The 18,333-nt window shown below is 41.2% G+C and overlaps 4 protein-coding genes across 6 annotated transcripts; 2 read left to right on the top strand and 2 right to left on the bottom strand.

Moving 5' to 3' along the window:
- Positions 1-2,479: 2,479 nt before the first annotated feature.
- On the bottom strand, positions 2,480-4,566 carry cetn4 (centrin 4). Its single transcript, XM_085937814.1, has 5 exons — positions 4,253-4,566; positions 3,953-4,108; positions 3,191-3,319; positions 2,983-3,120; positions 2,480-2,658 (listed from the first exon to the last, which is right to left on the bottom strand). The coding sequence occupies exons 1-5, from the start codon at positions 4,253-4,255 to the stop codon at positions 2,569-2,571; spliced, it is 516 nt and encodes a 171-aa protein (XP_085793940.1). The 5' UTR covers positions 4,256-4,566; the 3' UTR covers positions 2,480-2,568.
- A 297-nt stretch (positions 4,567-4,863) lies between these two features.
- Positions 4,864-7,348, top strand: bbs12 (Bardet-Biedl syndrome 12). Of its 2 annotated transcripts, none has more exons than XM_085937777.1 (2): positions 4,864-4,985; positions 5,270-7,347. In XM_085937777.1, the coding sequence occupies exon 2, from the start codon at positions 5,282-5,284 to the stop codon at positions 7,046-7,048; it is 1,767 nt and encodes a 588-aa protein (XP_085793903.1). In that variant the 5' UTR covers positions 4,864-4,985; positions 5,270-5,281; the 3' UTR covers positions 7,049-7,347. The 2 variants fall into 2 exon arrangements, with proteins under 2 accessions (XP_085793903.1, XP_085793912.1); XM_085937786.1 differs by lacking the exon at positions 4,864-4,985 and adding an exon at positions 5,001-5,111 and having other exon boundaries at positions 5,270-7,348.
- Positions 7,349-7,543: 195 nt separating this feature from the next.
- On the top strand, positions 7,544-14,924 carry fgf2 (fibroblast growth factor 2). 2 transcript variants are annotated; one of them, XR_015068907.1, is made up of 4 exons: positions 7,544-9,296; positions 10,228-10,331; positions 11,438-11,675; positions 11,780-14,924. XR_015068907.1 is itself a non-coding variant. In XM_085937826.1 (3 exons), exons 1-3 carry the CDS (start codon positions 9,122-9,124, stop codon positions 11,621-11,623), a joined length of 465 nt encoding a protein of 154 aa, XP_085793952.1. In that variant the 5' UTR covers positions 7,544-9,121; the 3' UTR covers positions 11,624-14,924. The 2 variants fall into 2 exon arrangements, 1 of the variants encoding a protein (XP_085793952.1); XM_085937826.1 differs by having other exon boundaries at positions 11,438-14,924.
- nudt6 (nudix (nucleoside diphosphate linked moiety X)-type motif 6) lies at positions 10,442-18,105 on the bottom strand. The gene is made up of 5 exons (XM_085937799.1): positions 17,792-18,105; positions 17,008-17,211; positions 15,469-15,524; positions 14,031-14,085; positions 10,442-13,617 (listed from the first exon to the last, which is right to left on the bottom strand). Exons 1-5 carry the CDS (start codon positions 18,018-18,020, stop codon positions 13,244-13,246), a joined length of 918 nt encoding a protein of 305 aa, XP_085793925.1. The 5' UTR covers positions 18,021-18,105; the 3' UTR covers positions 10,442-13,243.
- Positions 18,106-18,333: the final 228 nt, after the last annotated feature.

The following is an 18,333-nucleotide window of genomic DNA, read 5'->3' as shown; positions in this document are numbered from 1 at the left end:
ATTCCAACTTTTTTTTAAGAAAAATGCAAGTGCTTATCTTTGGTGATGCACATGTCAAGGCTGGCATTATGCATTTCAAAAAATGTTAGTCAAAATGTTCTGACCTTTAAATGTCATTACAAGTTTTCGAGTGGAAAGTGATGGATAGTGGCGTCTGTAGGTTGCATTTTGGGCCGGTGACAAACAAAAAGCTCACTTGTGGTCAGCTCGTGTGTGAAACGTGTGTGAACCACGTCTCACCTGGGAGATGATGCACATCAAATGGTTAGTTAGAGGCATTTGGGATTTTATTTTTTTCCTTTCAGGAACTTATTGTAACTTGTATTTTAAAATGTGCATCATACAAACCTTAAGGAACTCTGTGTTTTAGCGGTCTATCACATAGGTAGCGCAAATTCCCTGTCAAATGTTACACACATCAGTTGTCCGCATTCGGGATGCTGGAACAATGCCCGCGTTTTAAGATACGTGCAACCATATTTGCGGGCTCAGCGAGTACGTAAATCAGATAGGTGCAATCAAAAAAGAAAAATCAGATGATAATGGGTTCAGTATTTACAAACCAAAAAGGTAAAGACAACTTCAGTTGTTTGAGTTTTTGGTTGTCACATTCCACAGAAAGCCTCCACAGCATCAGAGAGAAAACAATGAAAATCCCTATTCTCATTGATTCGATTTTTTTTTTTTTTTTGTCTTTCAAAAGCTGCCATTTTGGTCATCCATTGAGTCACCCAGGTGTAGTCCCATTCACGTGACGCCATCGCTCCGACCGTGACATAATAAGGTCGCATGACAAGCCGTTTTCGGTGAAAGGCGAGGGTGCGCTATCTTATTGTAAATGCACAGGAAGCGGGTCAAGGAGGGCAGGGGTGGGGGATGTCCGCATCTGTTTAGGAATAACAAATGCACATTGTTTACGTATACTCTTGATACATTTCAAAACGGATGTTTTATGTCATAGTTCTCATAGGAATTAGTCAGAGCATAATTTCCTTGATGAAATTAGAAAGAAATGTTACGTTTGAAAATTTTCTTCTTGTCATTTAGTAACTTTGGTGAGGGAGTAGAATAGTTTTTCTTCATATCTAATATGAATATAATATTCAAGGCAAAAAATAATAATTTCTCATGTTTTTGAGATTTTTTCTTTTCCACTAATTTGATCTCTCATTGTAATGTTAATACATTCATTTTTAAACTTGCTTCGACATTTTAATTCAACATGCAGTACAAAGCAACATTTATTTGTTTTTAATTTTTTACTATTCTATTTGAAATATATTAAGTTCATCATATGCTTTCTCTCTCCTTTCTATTGGTTGTATTTGGCTTTTTTGCTTCAATTGTGAGGAAATATAACATTGCGCTCATTAATTTTAGTTTTAAACTTGCTTTAACAAAAAAAATGCAACTATTATTTATATCTTTTTCTGAATATACAAATGTACTAATTATTTTTTAATATTGTGTCCCATTGCAATTTTGTCACACATTTACATTTGCATAAACATTATTCTGCCAGTGTAAAATTTGTTCGCCAATGCAAAAGAAGGATTTAATGAGAATTGTCCAACAATGAAAACTTTCATTAATTTTAATATTTCAGAAATATATTAACTAGCATATTAATCTTGCCCATCAACCGTATATCTTTTAATCCATTCAACAAAAACATAAATCACTAACATTAACATAGGACAAATAGATGGCCAAAACTACTAAAACTTAACAATGCGCCTTTGGGTATCAGTAATCTATATTTAATATAGATAATAATTTGAGTAACATACCTGCAGTGACTAGCTTGTTAGAGGCAAAAGATAGGTTTCGTCATATATGGGAAGCTCAGTGTGAAAAGACGTTGGCCACTATTACGACTAATATCGATGATTATCGTTATTAGCGGCAAGGAAAGGTCTGTTTTGAAAAGCGTGCTGTAATGGCAGCACAGTGGGAGGATTTCCAGCAAGGGCGACTAAACCACAGCAGAAGGGGAAGAACAGCGAGCTGTCAAAAAGCTTCGCTTGATAAAAACTTAAGTTGGACAGGAAAATAAGGCGTAATCTAAATGTCTCCTGCACATACTAAAAATTATAAAAGATTTCCCCCCCCCCAAAATTTTACTAATTTGGTCTTGTAGTGCTAGTTACCATAGTTACTCATTGAGGCATAAACAATCACTTTCTGTTGAGGGAACTCAAAAGTAATTATTGCTGCACTTGCATCATAAAAGTTCATTCTTCTCATCCACCTTCACAATGTACGGAATCCTTGAGAGAAAAAAGGCATATGGCTCAGAAAAGCAACGTTACAAACGTTTCCTGTTTGTTATGAGTTTTCGGCCGAAAGTTGACTTGATCAGAATTTGTTTTTCCCCATGGGATGACATTGACTTGAAAGGACAGCAACCTTCACCAAATGACTCATCTTTCATACGGCTATGTTCAAAAAGTTAAAATTCTATATGAGGAACAAACAGTTTCAAAAGAAGTCTTTATTTACACACAAAGTCGAAAGAGAAAAAAACAAAAGGCTGAGCCGTATCGAGTGGAAAAATAAAACATTTCATTAGTAAAGGTTCGTTTTCTTCATTATCCTTAAGAACTCCTGCTCGTTGACTTCACCATCGCCGTCTCGGTCAGCCTCGTCGATCATCTCCTGCAAAACCAAAACTGTACTTAATAGCCGTTTTTCAGATTTCATTCTTTCTCGACATTCTATTCATTTCTATATGTTAGGGACCGACCCAAGTTAGCCTCTTTCAAACAATTCATATCTTTGTTGTGACAGAGACAAAAGACATTATTTTCTATATCATTTGTTTAGAATCAAACCAGACGTTTATTCTGCCAAATATTGCAATCGGCCTTCGCCTAAAAAAATCCCTATTAAAACAAATTCAAGTAATGATTGCAGTCAACTACAATTACAAACTATTACCAAGAAAAAGGCCAAACTTGGGGTTATGAGTGAACTCAGTACCTGCAGTTCCTCATCAGTAAGGTTCTCTCCTAGTTCCTTGGCTACTCTCTTCAGATTCTTGAAGGAAATTTTTCCTGTGCAGTCGTCGTCGAACAGTCTGAACGCCTTCATGATTTCCTCTCGGGAGTCCTTCTCACTCTGGTGGAAGGTTTTGCATATTTGTACGAGCAATGAATAGAAATTGCGTACCTGGAGCTCCTATACTCACCATTTTCATTGTCATCATACTGAGAAAGTCACTGTAGTCGATGGTTCCAGAACCTTCTTTGTCTATGTCGGCGATCATCTTTTTGATTTCTTCCTTCTTGGGTTCGAAGCCAAGCGCTCTCATAGCAACCTGATATTGCCACCACAACAATACTCAGGATTAACATCATGAGCAAAATTCTAGCAAAATTGGTCTTGTCAAAACTCTGGGAAGAATTACCCTGAAAATTAAATACAAAAGCTTACTATTGTCAAAACGAATTTTCAAATTTTTTGAGAAATGGAAAAATATTGAACATTCTCCCTCCCGTTCAAAGATAAAATTTTGACTAAACTGTATGGACAACCCACCTTCAATATCTCCGATGGCAAATTCTTATGCATGTAATCTATGCCAGGTTGGGTTTTGACATAAACTTTGTGGTCGAGTGTAAAACAGAAGAGTAGCCAAATAGTCGCTAACAGTTATCATTTAGCCAAGTTCTTAAAAATTTTATTACGAGTCTGGATGCCCTCAGGCACCACACCGCCTCTTACAGGTCAGTGTTTGTACTACAACAAAAATCTGTTGTGTGCTAGTCATCCTAGTCAAAACGCAGATTTTCCATTTGTGTGCAATCTCTCACAATTAAATCACTTAAGTACAATACCTTGAATTATTATGATGCGTAATTTTCTCATAATAGCTGCAGCTAAAGCGACACCCCGCCGAACCCACAGAGAAAACGTTGCGTTTTATAAAGCATCTTGAGAAATGAATAACCTTGAGCTCTTTAACGTCAATCTTGCCAGTGCCATCAGAATCAAAGAGGTCGAAAGCCTCTTTGATTTCCTGCTTCTGCTCCTCGCTCAGCTCTATTTTCGAGTTGATTTTCCTCTTTTGGGTAGTAGACGGAGTTGTTTTTCTGTAAGCCGTCGCCTGGAATTACAAACAAAAAAATATATGCAATGAAAAGACGCTAACGCCTCAATTTCGACGCTCTTTGGCTCAAGTTATCTTCCACGCGCATCGACAAAAAGGAGAAAATGTTTTTTAAAGAGCGTAATGTACATCGATATATACCATTTGAGTGGTTTTGCGAGAAGATATGGAGTGAAACAAAGATCTAAAAACACGAGGAATCCCGGAAGCAATTGGACACGTTGTATCTTGCCGCTCACGACTCCTTTTCGCTTCTCCTCGCTGTCTTTTATCCTCAAAAGAAACGTGTTGTCCCGATGACACTTTTTGGGTTCGAAACGATAGTTTAGCGACCAGGAAGCCAGTTGCTGATGTCTTTGATAACGGTCGTCAAGGTAAGCCACCTCGTTTGTTGTTAGACTTCCCTCAACAAACGTTTCAACAAGTAGTATCTTTCCCCTTTGGATACGCAAGAGCCAATAGGAAATCTGATATTGCCGTGACGTAGGCTTTTCAACCAATTGCAAACGATAGTCGATCCACCAATCGTTGCGGACCCTTTATGGCTCCTTTGTAACCATGGAAACGACGCGTGCGTAGTCGTGGGATGTAAGCCTTCAAAGACAAAAAAAATATTTACGATGACGACGTACAAATGTCTAGCTACACGATTTAACAACTGTTACTATTTCACGTTGTCAGAGCGAGAACCAATAAGAAGACCAATATAGTCCTGACGCTCGGTTGATCGCCAAAAGTAGGCGGAATGTAACGTGGTCCGCCAATCGTTGCGTACCATCTGTGTCCCGTAGCAACGGTGCAAACGACGCATGCGCAAACGTTCCAAACATGGGAAGCCCAAAATGAGAGGAAAAGCATACACGGTCGAAACCAGGTAATATCAATCATAATTGAAATGTTCTTCTATTTCAGAGTATCTCCCTTGGCTCATTTCGCTCTCAGATGAATAATTTTGCAAAACTTTAACAGTTTCTTTAAGTTTCTTTAATTCTTCGAAAAGGTATGTTAGCCTAGCTTTCACCATCATCCTCACAAACTACACGTTCTATACTCGCTTTAAAGTTGCTGTTTTTAATTCCACTACACAATAATAATATTTTATTTTATAACATTCAGTCAAAAAGAAGTAAAACTTTAACGTGTCATTTTATTTTTCAGGCCTGAATAGTAATGCTGGGAAGCGCAATAATAAATCAACGACAGCACGTGGGATTGCAGAAACTTTCTGCACTAGCTGCCGTTGCACACTCCACACTGGGACCTCATAAAAAGTTCAAGTTTATCCAGGATGAGGCTACAGGGGAGTCAACTCTGGTCAGCTCATGTTTGCGTATCCTGGACAACCTTGACTTGGCCACCTGTGCTGTCAGCCAGCTGGTTCATGAGACAGTTCGGGCACACCACAAGGTTTATCGCACGGGCTCTGGGAGCCTGCTGTTTTATGCTGGAGCGTGGAGTCGGGCAGCATTGTCATGTTTGCACCAAGGGATTCCAACGTCTCATGTCATTGCAGCCATGATTGAGGGGATGGACCTGTGCGTGGACGTTTGTAAGAAAAGCATCATTTTATTAGATGCTCTTTGTGTGTCGACACAAAAACAACCCACTGAGACACCATCAGGCTCCAAAGTCACTAAAGGCAAAAGGCAAGTAAAGTTAAGTCACCATTTTTGCAACTCAGAGCCTGAAAGTATTTCAGTTCCGGAACCTGGTTTTACTGATGTTGCACACCTGGCAGAAGGACTGAACCACGGTTGCAATGATGCAATGAATTTAGTCATCCAAGCCAGTCATATCCAGTCGAAAGACATCCAAAGTTCCGTGTTTGACGTGACCAAAGTAACCACATGCTTGTTGCCAGGCTTCCCGGAGGATCGTGCTCACGTTTGTCTGGGCTGCGTCGTTCTTCTCAATGCAGATCAAGCTTCTGTCGCGCATCACCTCAAGAACCAACCCATGAATGTCGTTCTTATCAGTGGCGATTTATCCCACACCTATCGCCATCTTGGTTTTAGCAGGCCTGTGGGCATCCAATGTGTCGGCAACCAGTCAAATATGTCCGATTTAAGCAAAGAGGAATACTGGATGGGAAAGGTCCTCGGTCTCCTGTTGCATCTAGATGTGAACTTGGTGCTTGTGAGTGGGCTTGTAAACAAGACTGTAATTCAACTCTGTTCTCAACATCGTATACTTGTAGTTGGAAAAGTCACTTTCTCCATTTTAAAGGAAATGGCTATTGCAACTGGAGCGGTTCTGGTGACCTACGCCACGCAGTTGACTAAGCACTGCATTGGCAAGGATATCCACATCAGCATATGGAGGGAATTCCAAAATCACAACGGGATGCTGTTAACCGCCCTCAATATTTATGCCGACGGGAACACCCGGTTTGTCACGGCCATAATCACTAGCCCAATACACGGAAAGTTGCAGATGCTGGAGGATCGTTTTTGGTCATGTGCCTACCGTGTGCATCACGCTTTGAAAGACAAAGCGGTGCTACCCGGTACTGGAGTCACAGAGCTGTTTTGTATTCATCGTCTGACGGAGAAAGCGGATGCAGAGAATCTCAGAAATGCGACCAGTGGTTCTAACCCCTACCTTGGTATTGTCTTGCACCTCTTGGCAGGCAGTTTTATGGATTACATAGCTGCCGTGATGGCTAACTCCACCGGCGTGTCACGAATCAAAGCCAGTACTGTGGTAAATCAGAAACTACAGGATGTTAACAGCATTTCTGCAGAGTTATCACAACTCGTTTTGGACTCTCACGAGGATGTTCCCCCATCCAAAGTCTTTGACAATCTTAGTGTCAAACAGGAATCATGGCGGAAAGCCTTGGATCTGGTTTTGCTTGTTTTACAGACAGACGCTGAAATCATCACTGGTTTGGATGAAAGCAAGGATGGCAATCATGCAGGTCTCATGTTTTTATGATTTTTACCAGAAGTGTGTGTTTTTGCTTTGGAATGTAGACTGGAAAACATTAGGACCAGTTAGTATGTATTAGGTGATGAAGTGATTCTCAAACTGGGGTTCTCTGGATCGCCAGGGTTTTGCGAGTTATAGTTAGGGAGTCCACAAAATGATGTGCAAGGAGTTGTGTCATATCCTCCCTACTTTAGGTTTGGGACAATTATCGTTCACAAGCTTTGCAGATTGTGACGCATCATCATAGAAATAGAAAATAAATGTGCATATTTTTGTCATGTCCAGAATAAAAGAAAAATAATCAAATTCAGAGGCTGATTTTTAATTCATATTGCATGTTAGCGGTACACATGGGAGGTACTTTCAATCGGCGTTCGAATTAAGAGGGTCCGTCAAAATAAGTCTCTCATGTAAGGAATTCCTGGACCCCAACATTTTGACAATCGTAAGTAAATTGAATATTCCTCCAATCTAAAATACTACTACCAACGTTTACCACATGAGGGAGACAGATGGTTATTCGAGAAAATTTGCAGACATGTTGGCCTGTCTCAGTTGACGTTGCCACATCTTGGACTGGTGGTCAAGCATTCACACCTGTGAACAATCGTTTCTTCAGTCAAATTAAAGTGCATGTTTCTGGAATGTGGGAGGAGGCCACAGTAGTGGGAGAACATGCAAAGAACATGCATTCCTCACAGGAAGCCCTGAGCTGATGTTTAAATCCTGAACCCCAGAGCTGTGAGGTTGCACACAGTTGTCTGGAATGTGGCACCTCAACAATAGTTGAGTCTCTAATTGAGTCGTCTGGTATTCTCACATCTGTTTTTAGACTGCTTGATGTTACATCTTTTATCTTTCATAGATTATTTTGTGGAGTAAGGGTAAAAAGATGTGATGTATTACAAAGTCAGCAAATCCAATTATCCAATATCTCGGAAAACTATCGTCATAGATTGGGGTAATACTTTGATTTTCCTTTGAAATTGATATATCATTAAGGGGTTCATTAAAGAGGATATATTATGGAAAAGTATCTTTAGTTTGTAAGCCAGTTAGGTCTTCGAGTGACTGTGGTTTTAGCCTATTTCTAAAAATGTGACTGTCCATCTGCACTTCCGACCCACTTTTGTGTAATTTACAGTACGACATAATAACGGCTGGCACACCCAAGTTTACCCACCCCTGGCTTGGCAGCCAGCCTGGATGAAGACCCAGAGCCATTCTCAAGATTATAAAACACAATCAATGCAGAAACACCCACATCACACGCACATAATTGACTAAATGCTTCCTTCAGGCCATTGCGGGGTGTCACCAACATAAGCCCAGCTGCATTTAAACTGATCCAGCGCAAGTTTCAGATGTGGTTGGTTCCATTTGGACAAAAGCCCAGACCAACGAGACAATTTATTTTAAATCCTACGCAAAGAACCCGGCAACATTTTGGGAAAACCGTAAACCACTGACGTCACCTTGCCGCTCGGGCAGCCTGGATGAATGAAAAGACTGGTTCTGTTCACGTGGTTGAAGGGTCACAGTGAAAGCGTCCAAAAAGAATCACTTCTCCGCCCCCCCAGCTCCCCTTTCCTGACGTCTGCGAATTGCAGGGCGCCAGTGGGCGTGAGCTTTATTCTGAGTCGGTGCTCTCAGGGCGCATGCGAACTGAGGCCCAAATGGGGAAAGCCTTGTACACAGATCTAAAAGGCAGCTGCTTTGATTAAACTACTACACAGGAAGGCGGCAAGAAAAAGGGGGTAGGGAATAAGACTGCCACCCACCCAAACTAAAACTTCCCAAACAGAAGGCACGCACATGGAAACTGAGAATTTACGGACATTTTTCCAGCTTGCCGTGGAAACCTTCTGTTTGTGAATCTCACCAGTCAAAAGGGCACTCGAGGCCCTTGCGAGCAGCCTGTTTAAGCCAATAGACTGACCCCCGAAGTCTTTGCGAGCAAGTTGGTGTGAAGCTCTGTTGAGGGGGAGGAGGGTTTGTGGGAGGTAGGTGGGAGGCCACCGTGGGGCTCTTCCAGAAGGAGTCGGTCAGAGCAGTCGCTGACTGAGAAAGGAGGAGGAGATGGCCACCGGAGAGATTACCACGCTTCCCTCCGCGCCTGAAGACGGTAGCAGTGGCTTTCCACCTGGAACTTTCAAGGAACCCAAAAGGCTATACTGTAAGAACGGCGGCTTCTTCTTGCGGATCAAATCTGATGGGGGCGTGGACGGAATCCGGGAAAAGAGCGATCCCCACAGTGAGTACCTGCTGTCTTTTTTTTCTTCCTCTGCTCATACAGATAATGGGGCGTTCTGGAAATGTCATTTAAAAGTGGATCAATGGAACTTGGCTGTATTCAGTAATATGAACTCGCCATGCTGACTCATACTTTTAGACGTCATTCAAGACAACACAAAACGTCAGTGCAGGCGACTTCCTGATGACTAAAGCCTGTATGACCAAAAAAGGTTGAGGTTACATCAGGGCACTTTCACTTTCTTAAGAGCACAAAGTCCCGAGTTACAAGGTGTATGAGGACTTTGTTTGGTCCGTTAACAGTGAATACTTTGTAAACAGTCGCTATTAGGAGAGACAGGGAGGCGCTCACCAAATGCCTCAGGAAAACAAATGTTTGGAAAATAATTTGTTCCTCAGCCAGGGTCACATTTCCAGCACTTAAACAAGTATCTTGATTTCGACTTTACACTAGAAGAGAGGAGCTACTTAAGGCAATTTAATTGACCTCTCAATAACAATGAGTCACATCTATTTGTGATAGAAACCAGAGTGTACAGTCCAACAGATGTGGGGAAGGACTGTTAGTATGGGAAGCTAATGAATAGAGCTATTCCTCATTGATGGGATCATCAATGGTACTTTTGTTGACGCACACCAGACCTGCCAAAATTTGGGATTACTCGACATAATATTTACTGACTATATTTTCCACTTGATGCTACTGATTTCCCTAAATTAACTCTTGGTCACGGAGGCGTTGCGCTTTTGGTAGGACGCGATTGGTTGAACTCCATTCACCTCGAAGCTTAATTGCTCCAGTGACTTATAGACCACGTCCTTGAGTCCCTGACCACAAACTGTATTCCTGTGTTCACACCACCCGGGGAAAAAAAAACACAATAAGTGTGTTCCAAGTTACCGCAGCTGGCATTTTTGTCGGTTCTCCACAGTAACTCTTCAGCTGCAGGCCACATCTGTCGGGGAGGTGGTCATCAAGGGGGTTTGTGCCAACCGCTACCTGGCCATGAACAGAGACGGGCGACTGTTTGGAGCGGTGAGTGGACCACGTTTATTGTCTTGTCGGTTATTTCTATTACTGTGTGTACTTTGGCTTGCTTAGATCACGAATACAGCATTTTTGAAGACACGTTTATTGATCCGCAAACAAGCGACCGTTACAAGCTAGCTGCTGTTACATCCCAGTATGACTACTTGAAAGAAGATGTCTTCTAATCGTTGTACATTTTTACCACATCTCCAATCATGTCAGTGAAATTCCCATCAGCAAAATACTGTTAACCTTGGGTGGGAATAACACAAAAGAAACTTTCACACTACCTGTTTATTTTGGTAAAGTCCGATCAGGCATGTGTTTCAAATATGGGGTGTCTTGGTGGGATATTTGATGCAACAATAGTTCACAAATGAAAATAAGTGCAACAAAAAGTGACTAACATTCATAAAGTAGTCACAGAAACTGTATTAATGTCTCCCGAATCCACTTAACTACGCAGTTAATGCTCATTCTTCATTTGTAATAGAAGTGAACTTTGATGAGTCAATGGGAAGCAATGTTTGAAAGAGGGTTTTGCAATACTTGAAAATTCTATTTCCCAAAACTTCATCAAACTGACCTGCTCTTTGGTAATGTAAAAAAATTGGAACAGCAATAGAGTAGTTCTTCATATTGTTTTTTTACACTTTTATTATTTTTTTTCATGCTGAACAAATCTTCAGCCGGTCACTTAAAAATTTCGTGCTCTTTCTGAAACATCCTAAAATGCAACAAGATGCTGGTAAAGCTTTGTCGAAAGTAGTACAACTTGGTGTATGTTGAGGAGATAAATCCCGATCCAGAGAAATACTTTTTTTATGCCTGGAAGGAGTTTAAGTTTAATCTGAGTTGCGACCGAAAGTTTTGGCAAATCTTCATATGCACTTTGCATCCATTTTTCTTTCCAAAATCAAATAATCTGGAATCCATTTGTTCTAAAGGTAACGTTATACGATTACCTTAAAATTAAATGAAACTGTTTGGGTTGATTGTTTCTATACAGTAGCCCAGCGAATTACTGTCCCCATTCCCTAAGCCTGAAGTCGGGGTAAGAAATGCCGAGAATGATCATGGATGTTGTAATTCTTCTCTGTCTTCGTCCTCAGAGACGAGCGACCGAGGAATGTTATTTTTTGGAGCGTCTTGAGAGCAACAACTACAATACGTACCGCTCCAGGAAGTACCCTACCATGTATGTGGCACTGAAGCGGACCGGCCAGTATAAGTCTGGAAGTAAAACTGGACCGGGTCAGAAGGCCATCCTCTTCCTCCCGATGTCCGGCAAGAGCTAACTTGGGACGAGCCAGAGTCATGTTCATGTCTTAAGGTGTGATGGCGGTGAAGGTATGTCGCCACTGTCTGAAAGAAGTTGCTGTGATCATTTTACAACTGTTACATCCATCCTTGTTTGTTTTTTTTTCCCCCAACAATTCCAACTTGGCTTGAAGAGATCAGGGTGCCAGGTGGAGGAGGATTTGTTCATATACCTTCATATTATGTGATGTTTTCTTAAGCTAAATCTTTCAACAAAAGGTGTCTTGGAGAGGAATATTTAAAAAAAAGGGCATTTCATACACTTTAAATGAAACCTCAAGCACGTGTTCTAACACTTGATGCATCTTCCTGAAGCGTTTTAATACATTTGTGCTTCACTGGAGCAGAACGAGATCAATGCAAAACAAGTGGCGTGAAAATGGTTTCATCAAGTATGAATGTAGATGCTGTAGTTTGCCCGTTTGTAATAATGCAGCAGTAGAAGCTAAGAACTTTACCTTCTGATCCACAGAGGTAGGACATACTGATCCCTACTCGGCAAATATTATTCTTGGAGGTCGGTCTGAAATATTGGAGATCAGAGCTGGGAGAATCTGCTGTTAGATTTTTGCGTTCAATAGGAGCCACAAATTTAATGGGATTCTTCCCAAATTTTGGGCCTGTGTAATGATACTTGAAATTTTACAGTTGAAAGGTTACCAGGTAGAAGTCAGGACTATAATTGTCTTAGTGGACTCTAAAAACGTCATCATATTAAAAACACGTTTTTGAATTTTTTTTTTTTCAGTTTCCCACTGTCTTTATGGAATGTTCTATAAAAACAAAATCCTGTTATAACCCTTTCTAAATCATGTTCCATTTAAGCCATTCAAGGACAAGTGACGCCATTTGAAATGTCACAATAATTTTGACGTGTCAACTTGGAAAGCCTCTCAGAATTTTGTCCTGTATGAACTTAATGGGCCCGCGACCCTCGTGAGGTGAAGCTGTTCAGAAAATGGATGGATGAACTTAATGGTGGATATATTTGCTGAAACTTGTCAGTTGAGCGGAAAAGTGGTTTCCCAAGCTCATAAAAAAACAAATGGTCGAAGAGATATGTTGAGAAATAATGTATTAAGACTGTCTCACTCAAATTTGAAGGTACTTATGATCAGATTTTTAGAGCCGAAATAGACCATTTTCCCCCCTCCAACATTAAGAACACATTTTTCCTAAAAAATCTAGGACTCAGTTTGCAGTGCCCATTCCAACATTATTGAAATATCAAATTTCTACATATTACGTATTGGTGTGGCAGTCATATACAACCAGCATCCCATCCAAGACTTGATTAATCCTAAAACAAGCTGACTTCAGTTTAAAAAAATCTTGATGCGCAGGGAAGGTGATAGTGGTACTTATTTGCCGAGTTGGGAAGACAGGATGACGGATCGGGCTGTTTGTCAGAAAGCTGAGGTACGATTGGTTGTCAAATGCACTGTTCTCAGTCCGTATCGTCTCGAAAATAAAACCGGATAAATAGGATTAACAGTATTTGTAGTCCGCAGTAGAGGTGGTCTAATCATATTAAATAGTAGAGCGTAGTACCGAGAAACATTGGGTCCGGTTCCCAGTCTTCAGATTGTTTGTTAAGGCTAAGGTGAAGTAATCCGTCGATGGTAGAGTTGGTAAAACATCCCCGAGTAGACGGCGGGGAGCTCCTCCATGCTGAGGTCGATGCGCTCAAAGCCGTGCTTCAGCCCGTGCAGCAGCACCTTTGCCACACGGGACGTAATGGGCGTAGTGTCGGCGGTACGCGCCAGCTCGGCGAGGCTAAACCATTCGCAGCGCTCGCACTCGTGCCTGCAGAAATGGATGTCGTAGCTGAGCGGGCTGAGGCGGCAGATGACGTACATGTCGGACATTCCAAAAGCGCCCGGGTGGTTGTGCTGCTGACGGATGCTCAGCAGGGATCGGAACTCGGAGCGGATGCCCGTTTCCTCCAAAACTTCCCGCACCGCCGTCACTCCTGGGAAGGAGAACGTGAAGTTCTGACAACTATAATAGTAAAGCTGCTTTTCTCTCTTTGTGTGCACTTCAAACAAATGTACAGTACGTCATGGGTTCTCAAACTTTTTTGGGGTCTATTAACTTCTTCCAGAGGAGAATTGATTCCAATGAGCCCTTACATACCCAATGGCCCTTACATACCCAATGGCATAATCACAGCTTTTAATAAGCCCAAAAGAGAGAATTGAGTTTTCTTGGCCCGTCATTCCACATTTGAAGGTATATGCATTTTTTTCTTTATTCATATGACATGATTACTAATCATATTGGGGATCCCCAATATACGACCTGTAGACCCCAGTTTTGAGAACCACTGATAATAAAAGATGGTACTGTGTTAGTTTCTCGCTAGGGTGCTAACTTGACACTCACCGATATTCTCTCCAGGATCCGATAGCCCACCGGGGAACTTCCAGGCATTTATTGTCTGCCCCCAAAAAATCAAAGTGATAAGACACTTCATCACGTAATAGCAATACATTTTTAACAATAACTATTTCATAGCAGAAATCTATTTTTAGTTACATTTCTTAGTGCAACGTTTTATTATTAAAGTTGAGGGGGAAATCTAATTTCAGCCAATTGTCAAAAATTCTGAGATTTTTCTTGTCACTCAGGACAGAAAAAAAATAACAAAAGCAAGAAACCAAGTGTTTGATAAATGACTTGAACCAAAGTTAACTAGATAGCTAGTGCAACATTTTGTGTTTTCAAACATTCTGTAATTCCTCATTTGAAGGTTCGTTCATTTGCAGACATTTCACTGGAAATGTGAGTGAGAATGCAATTTTAGTTCAAAATCACAGCACAACCTGTTTTTTTCCCTTGTTACAGCTTCTTGCAAGCCAGAAATATTTAGTCACTACATAGCTTTAAAAAAGTGTTTTTAAGTGCAGTAACTTGTGTCATTGACTAGAGAAGTGTGGTGCAGTGAAGTGTCTTTCAATACTTATAACAAAAAATAGTCTCACCACTTATCCTTGATATTTAATAACAACAGAATGCTGCTGATTAAATTATACTGTTGGTATGTGTGTGTATGTATATATATATATCTATTTTTGTAGGTCTATTTTGTATACAGCGCAGAAATGTAAACTACACATTAGGACTGTATGAGGAACACAAAAATGCACAAATAAAGCTGCATTTTATTTGTATGTTTCTAACCCAATGCTTTACTGCTGGAATTGTTTCACAAATGTTCAAATACAAGATTTTGTGACACTACAAATCAGAATTTGCTTTTATTTCATTTTGGTACAAATTGAAATGTTTTTTTTTTTTCCCCCCATGGGTGTTTTGCCGATTCATCACTGATCATTTAAAGTGCCCCTTTTCCATGCCACTGTTCAAACGACTTGTCTCATGTGCAACTAAATTCAGTGAGTAGGGGACATTCCGAAGAACGTAAAAGTGTCTTTGCGCTTTGTGTCACTGATATCAAGCGCTGTCGTTGTCTTGTTCAGCCGGTGGTAGTTATTCAGACTCTTTGGGAAAGCAAGCAAATCCGAGCAGGGCGTTTTTTGTTTCCCTTCTCCCCCAAAGGAAGGGTCAGTTGAAAATGCACCCATTACAGTCAGAGCTCTGTGATGCTGGCCCAGTGCATTCATAAGGCTCCTGTATAAACTGTGTTTGCGCTGGGTCAACTAACTAGAGGTTAGGGGCCCGCCGCATAGAAATAGAAGTGAGGATGGACGTTTAATTAAAGGCAATTGTTCAAGTCATTAGTAGCTAATTCTTGCGCCAAGATTATATTTCATTGCGCAACAAATCAATTTATATTTCTGATAGTGACAGAGCAAATTACCTTGTTCTTGTCTTGCACCACCAGAACCTTTCCATTGGACTCGTCAACCACTGCACCTACATACAATAAAAACATATATATTGACTCATATAAACCTGTTCAACTTTTATGTCTGTGAAAACAGCAGAAAGGAAAACCAAAAGTTGAGGGGTGCCTAATATATGGGCAAGTGGTTTGGACCAAACCATTGATGCTTTTAAACCACACAGTCCTCAGTGTTATAAATATTTAACTTAGAGATTGTTCATCGGGGTTACAATAATAACAGGCTTTTGTAGAGTCTAAACAGAGCATGTGTGACTCAGATGCACTTGTCAATGAAGTGGACATTTATTTGTTTATTTTACAACGTCGTGACTCAGCAAGGAGGAAGAGAAAGGGACATTTTTCCTTCTGGTACGTCCTCCTTTGAAAGTGTATTTGACAGCGGCGTAAAAGAGGCATGTGTTCAAGGCCCGACTTGGACTTCCGTGTGGAAATTGATGTCATTTGCTGTTCCAGAGTCCAAAAAAACCGACTTGTTATTGCGTCACGGACGCTATTCAACAGAGGGGGAAAAAATGACTCAACATTGAAAGCGGTGAAAAATGATAGTGTAGGTGTTAGTGATGACTGCACAATGGTGTAAAAAAATAATTTGAATATCTGGTGGTGAACTTTGAGTCACTAAGAAGTGTGAGCATTGCATGGAAAAAAAGAACAACGAAGAAAAATTGTAAAATTATAGTTTACAAATAAATCATTGAAATGCAGGTAAGTTAGAAAAGGTTTTTATGTTATCAGAAAATGTAATTAAAAATGTGTGATGCAATGTTCGCAACTGTCTCATTTAAAAATTTGAGTAAAGATCCTGAAATTTTTTTTTTAAATGACAATACATTTTATAAATCATTTTAGGCGGCACGGTGATAAACTGGTTAGCTCATCCGCCTCACAATTAGGAGGGCGCAGGTTCGATTCCACCTCAGGCCCTCCCTGTGTGGAGTTTGCATGTTTTCCCCGTGTGGGTTTTCCCCAGGCACTTTGGTTTCCTCCCACATCCCAAAAACATGCTTGGGAGGCCGATTGAGCACTCCAAATTGCCCCTAGGTGTGAGTGCAAATGCTCGTTTGTCTCTGTGTGCCCTGCGATTGGCTGACAACCAGTTCAGAGTGTCCCTCGCGTCCTGCCCGATGATGGCTGGGATAGGCTCCAGCACGCCCGCGACCCCCGTGGGGACAAAGCGGCACAGAAAATGGATGGATGAATGAATGAATGAATGAATGAATACCTCGTGTTCTTCAGCACGTTTTACTTTCACTTTTCTATCTCGAAAAGCCAGCAGTAAACTCTACCATCCGCTTCAAACACTCTCAATAAAATCCGTTTGGGAAGCATGCCTCCATTTCGTTTTACCAGATAAAAATCATAAAACTGATTTTTTTTTTTTTTAAAGCCATGTAATGCTGATGTAATGCTATTGTGTCAAGCAAGCATTCAACTCCTATTTGCCCTCTGCTGGACCTTGTGTGGTAATGCCGAAGATGTTCGTCTGCCTACCCGCCACTCCAACTTGGTGAGTAGCAAAGTGAGGCAACCTGCTTTCTCCCACGCCCATCCAGAGGGAGAGGACAGCTTGGCGCTCCTGCGCGTGGTGGAAGGTGAAGCCGTGGGCCGAGGCCGCGGCTGCGCATCGGCTCATCGCGATGGGGACTCTCAGCCACACGGCAACCTTGCCTTCCGATTTCCATCGGGCCAACGAGTCTGCAGTCAGTCAAGAGGACAGGACCATGGAATAAAAATGAAAGAATGGGTGAGTTAAGGTCCAATGTTTGAACCGAAAGGCATCATGTACGTAACTCATGACATATGAAATGTCTTTTGATGGGCCTAACTGTACAAGATGCAAAGATGTTTTGATCCCAATTCGAATTTGGTTCTTTCAGGCAAGCAGGATCAAAACTAATGAATAAATGGCCTAACTATCTCAAGAGTGTAATGGTCAGACTGTTGGACTATTTTGAAGTTCACTTCTGATACTACAATTATGAAATTATGCCTCATGACTGGATGGCAGACCTGTTTTAAGGTATAGTGTTGTGCTCAGATCCTGCTTCTGTCACCAAATTGTTCTTAGTCAAAGTCTTCTCGCAGTCAATGCAACTCATGACTATTATCAACCAGCCAGCCAAGGGCCTAAAAGAAATAATGAATGAGAGACTGACTGAGCTTTCTGATGAGCAGTTATGTTCTGATCTCACTCCTGACACCAATTTCTGAAGTTGGATATCCAATTATTGACAGATCGAGACTTCAATCATTTTGAAATGAGCAAAAAGCAAACCTGTCAATAAGTCAGCAAAAGCACTTTCGCTGATGTCCTCTGGTAGACCAACGGCCGCCAAGTCCACCGTTACTCCCCCAAACCGGTCTACTTGGCCGGCCAGACCTGCGGCACCCTGTCCTCGCTGCAGCTGATTGACAACTGCCCGGCACGTGAACGCACGAGAGGAACACCACTTCTGACAAAGTCCAACCACTCGAAATTTGCAAAGTAGGGTTGATGCAGCCATGTTTTCGTATTGTTGGGTCACTTTTACTTGCTTTTAAAAGCCCTTTTTATGCCAACTCGCCGACATCCGCTGTTGAAGTTGCATAATTACCGTAAAGCATCATAGAAGAAGGACGATTGTTAGGCAATTTCAAAACTGACGTCATTTGTCGGAGTCAGCCAATCATGTGTTGCTATCAGTGACTCACCCACCGCAAACTAGTGATTGGCAAAGGATAAAACACCTACCATCAACATTCAAATGCTTGGAAATGACGCAGTTTTAAGCATTATTCGATAAACTGCAATATAAAATGTTTTTTTTTGAAGAAGTA

Source organism: Syngnathus leptorhynchus, chromosome 2 (genome assembly GCF_054491065.1).
Source record: "Syngnathus leptorhynchus isolate UIUO chromosome 2, UIUO_Slep, whole genome shotgun sequence".
Lineage (NCBI taxonomy): Eukaryota > Metazoa > Chordata > Actinopteri > Syngnathiformes > Syngnathidae > Syngnathus > Syngnathus leptorhynchus.
Note: the sequence above shows the minus strand (reverse complement) of the source record. Positions and strands in the feature narration are given on the sequence as shown.

Bases quoted from the DNA above. Each gene is read 5' to 3' on its own strand.
- cetn4 (XM_085937814.1), bottom strand. The intron at 3,320-3,952 runs GTTATTCATTTC...TGGCAATATCAG, and splicing joins TTGACGTTAAAGAGCTCAAG to GTTGCTATGAGAGCGCTTGG. The intron at 3,121-3,190 runs GTGAGTATAGGA...ACCTTCCACCAG, and splicing joins GTATGATGACAATGAAAATG to AGTGAGAAGGACTCCCGAGA.
- bbs12 (XM_085937786.1), top strand. From the start codon at position 5,282: ATGCTGGGAAGCGCAATAATAAATCAACGACAGCACGTGGGATTGCAG.
- fgf2 (XM_085937826.1), top strand. From the start codon at position 9,122: ATGGCCACCGGAGAGATTACCACGCTTCCCTCCGCGCCTGAAGACGGT. The intron at 9,297-10,227 runs GTGAGTACCTGC...GGTTCTCCACAG, and splicing joins GGAAAAGAGCGATCCCCACA to TAACTCTTCAGCTGCAGGCC. The intron at 10,332-11,437 runs GTGAGTGGACCA...CTTCGTCCTCAG, and splicing joins ACGGGCGACTGTTTGGAGCG to AGACGAGCGACCGAGGAATG.
- nudt6 (XM_085937799.1), bottom strand. From the start codon at position 18,020: ATGGCTGCATCAACCCTACTTTGCAAATTTCGAGTGGTTGGACTTTGT. The intron at 15,525-17,007 runs GTAGGCAGACGA...TATTGTATGTAG, and splicing joins TCACCAAGTTGGAGTGGCGG to GTGCAGTGGTTGACGAGTCC. The intron at 13,618-14,030 runs GTGAGTGTCAAG...TCTCCTTCCCAG, and splicing joins GGATCCTGGAGAGAATATCG to GAGTGACGGCGGTGCGGGAA.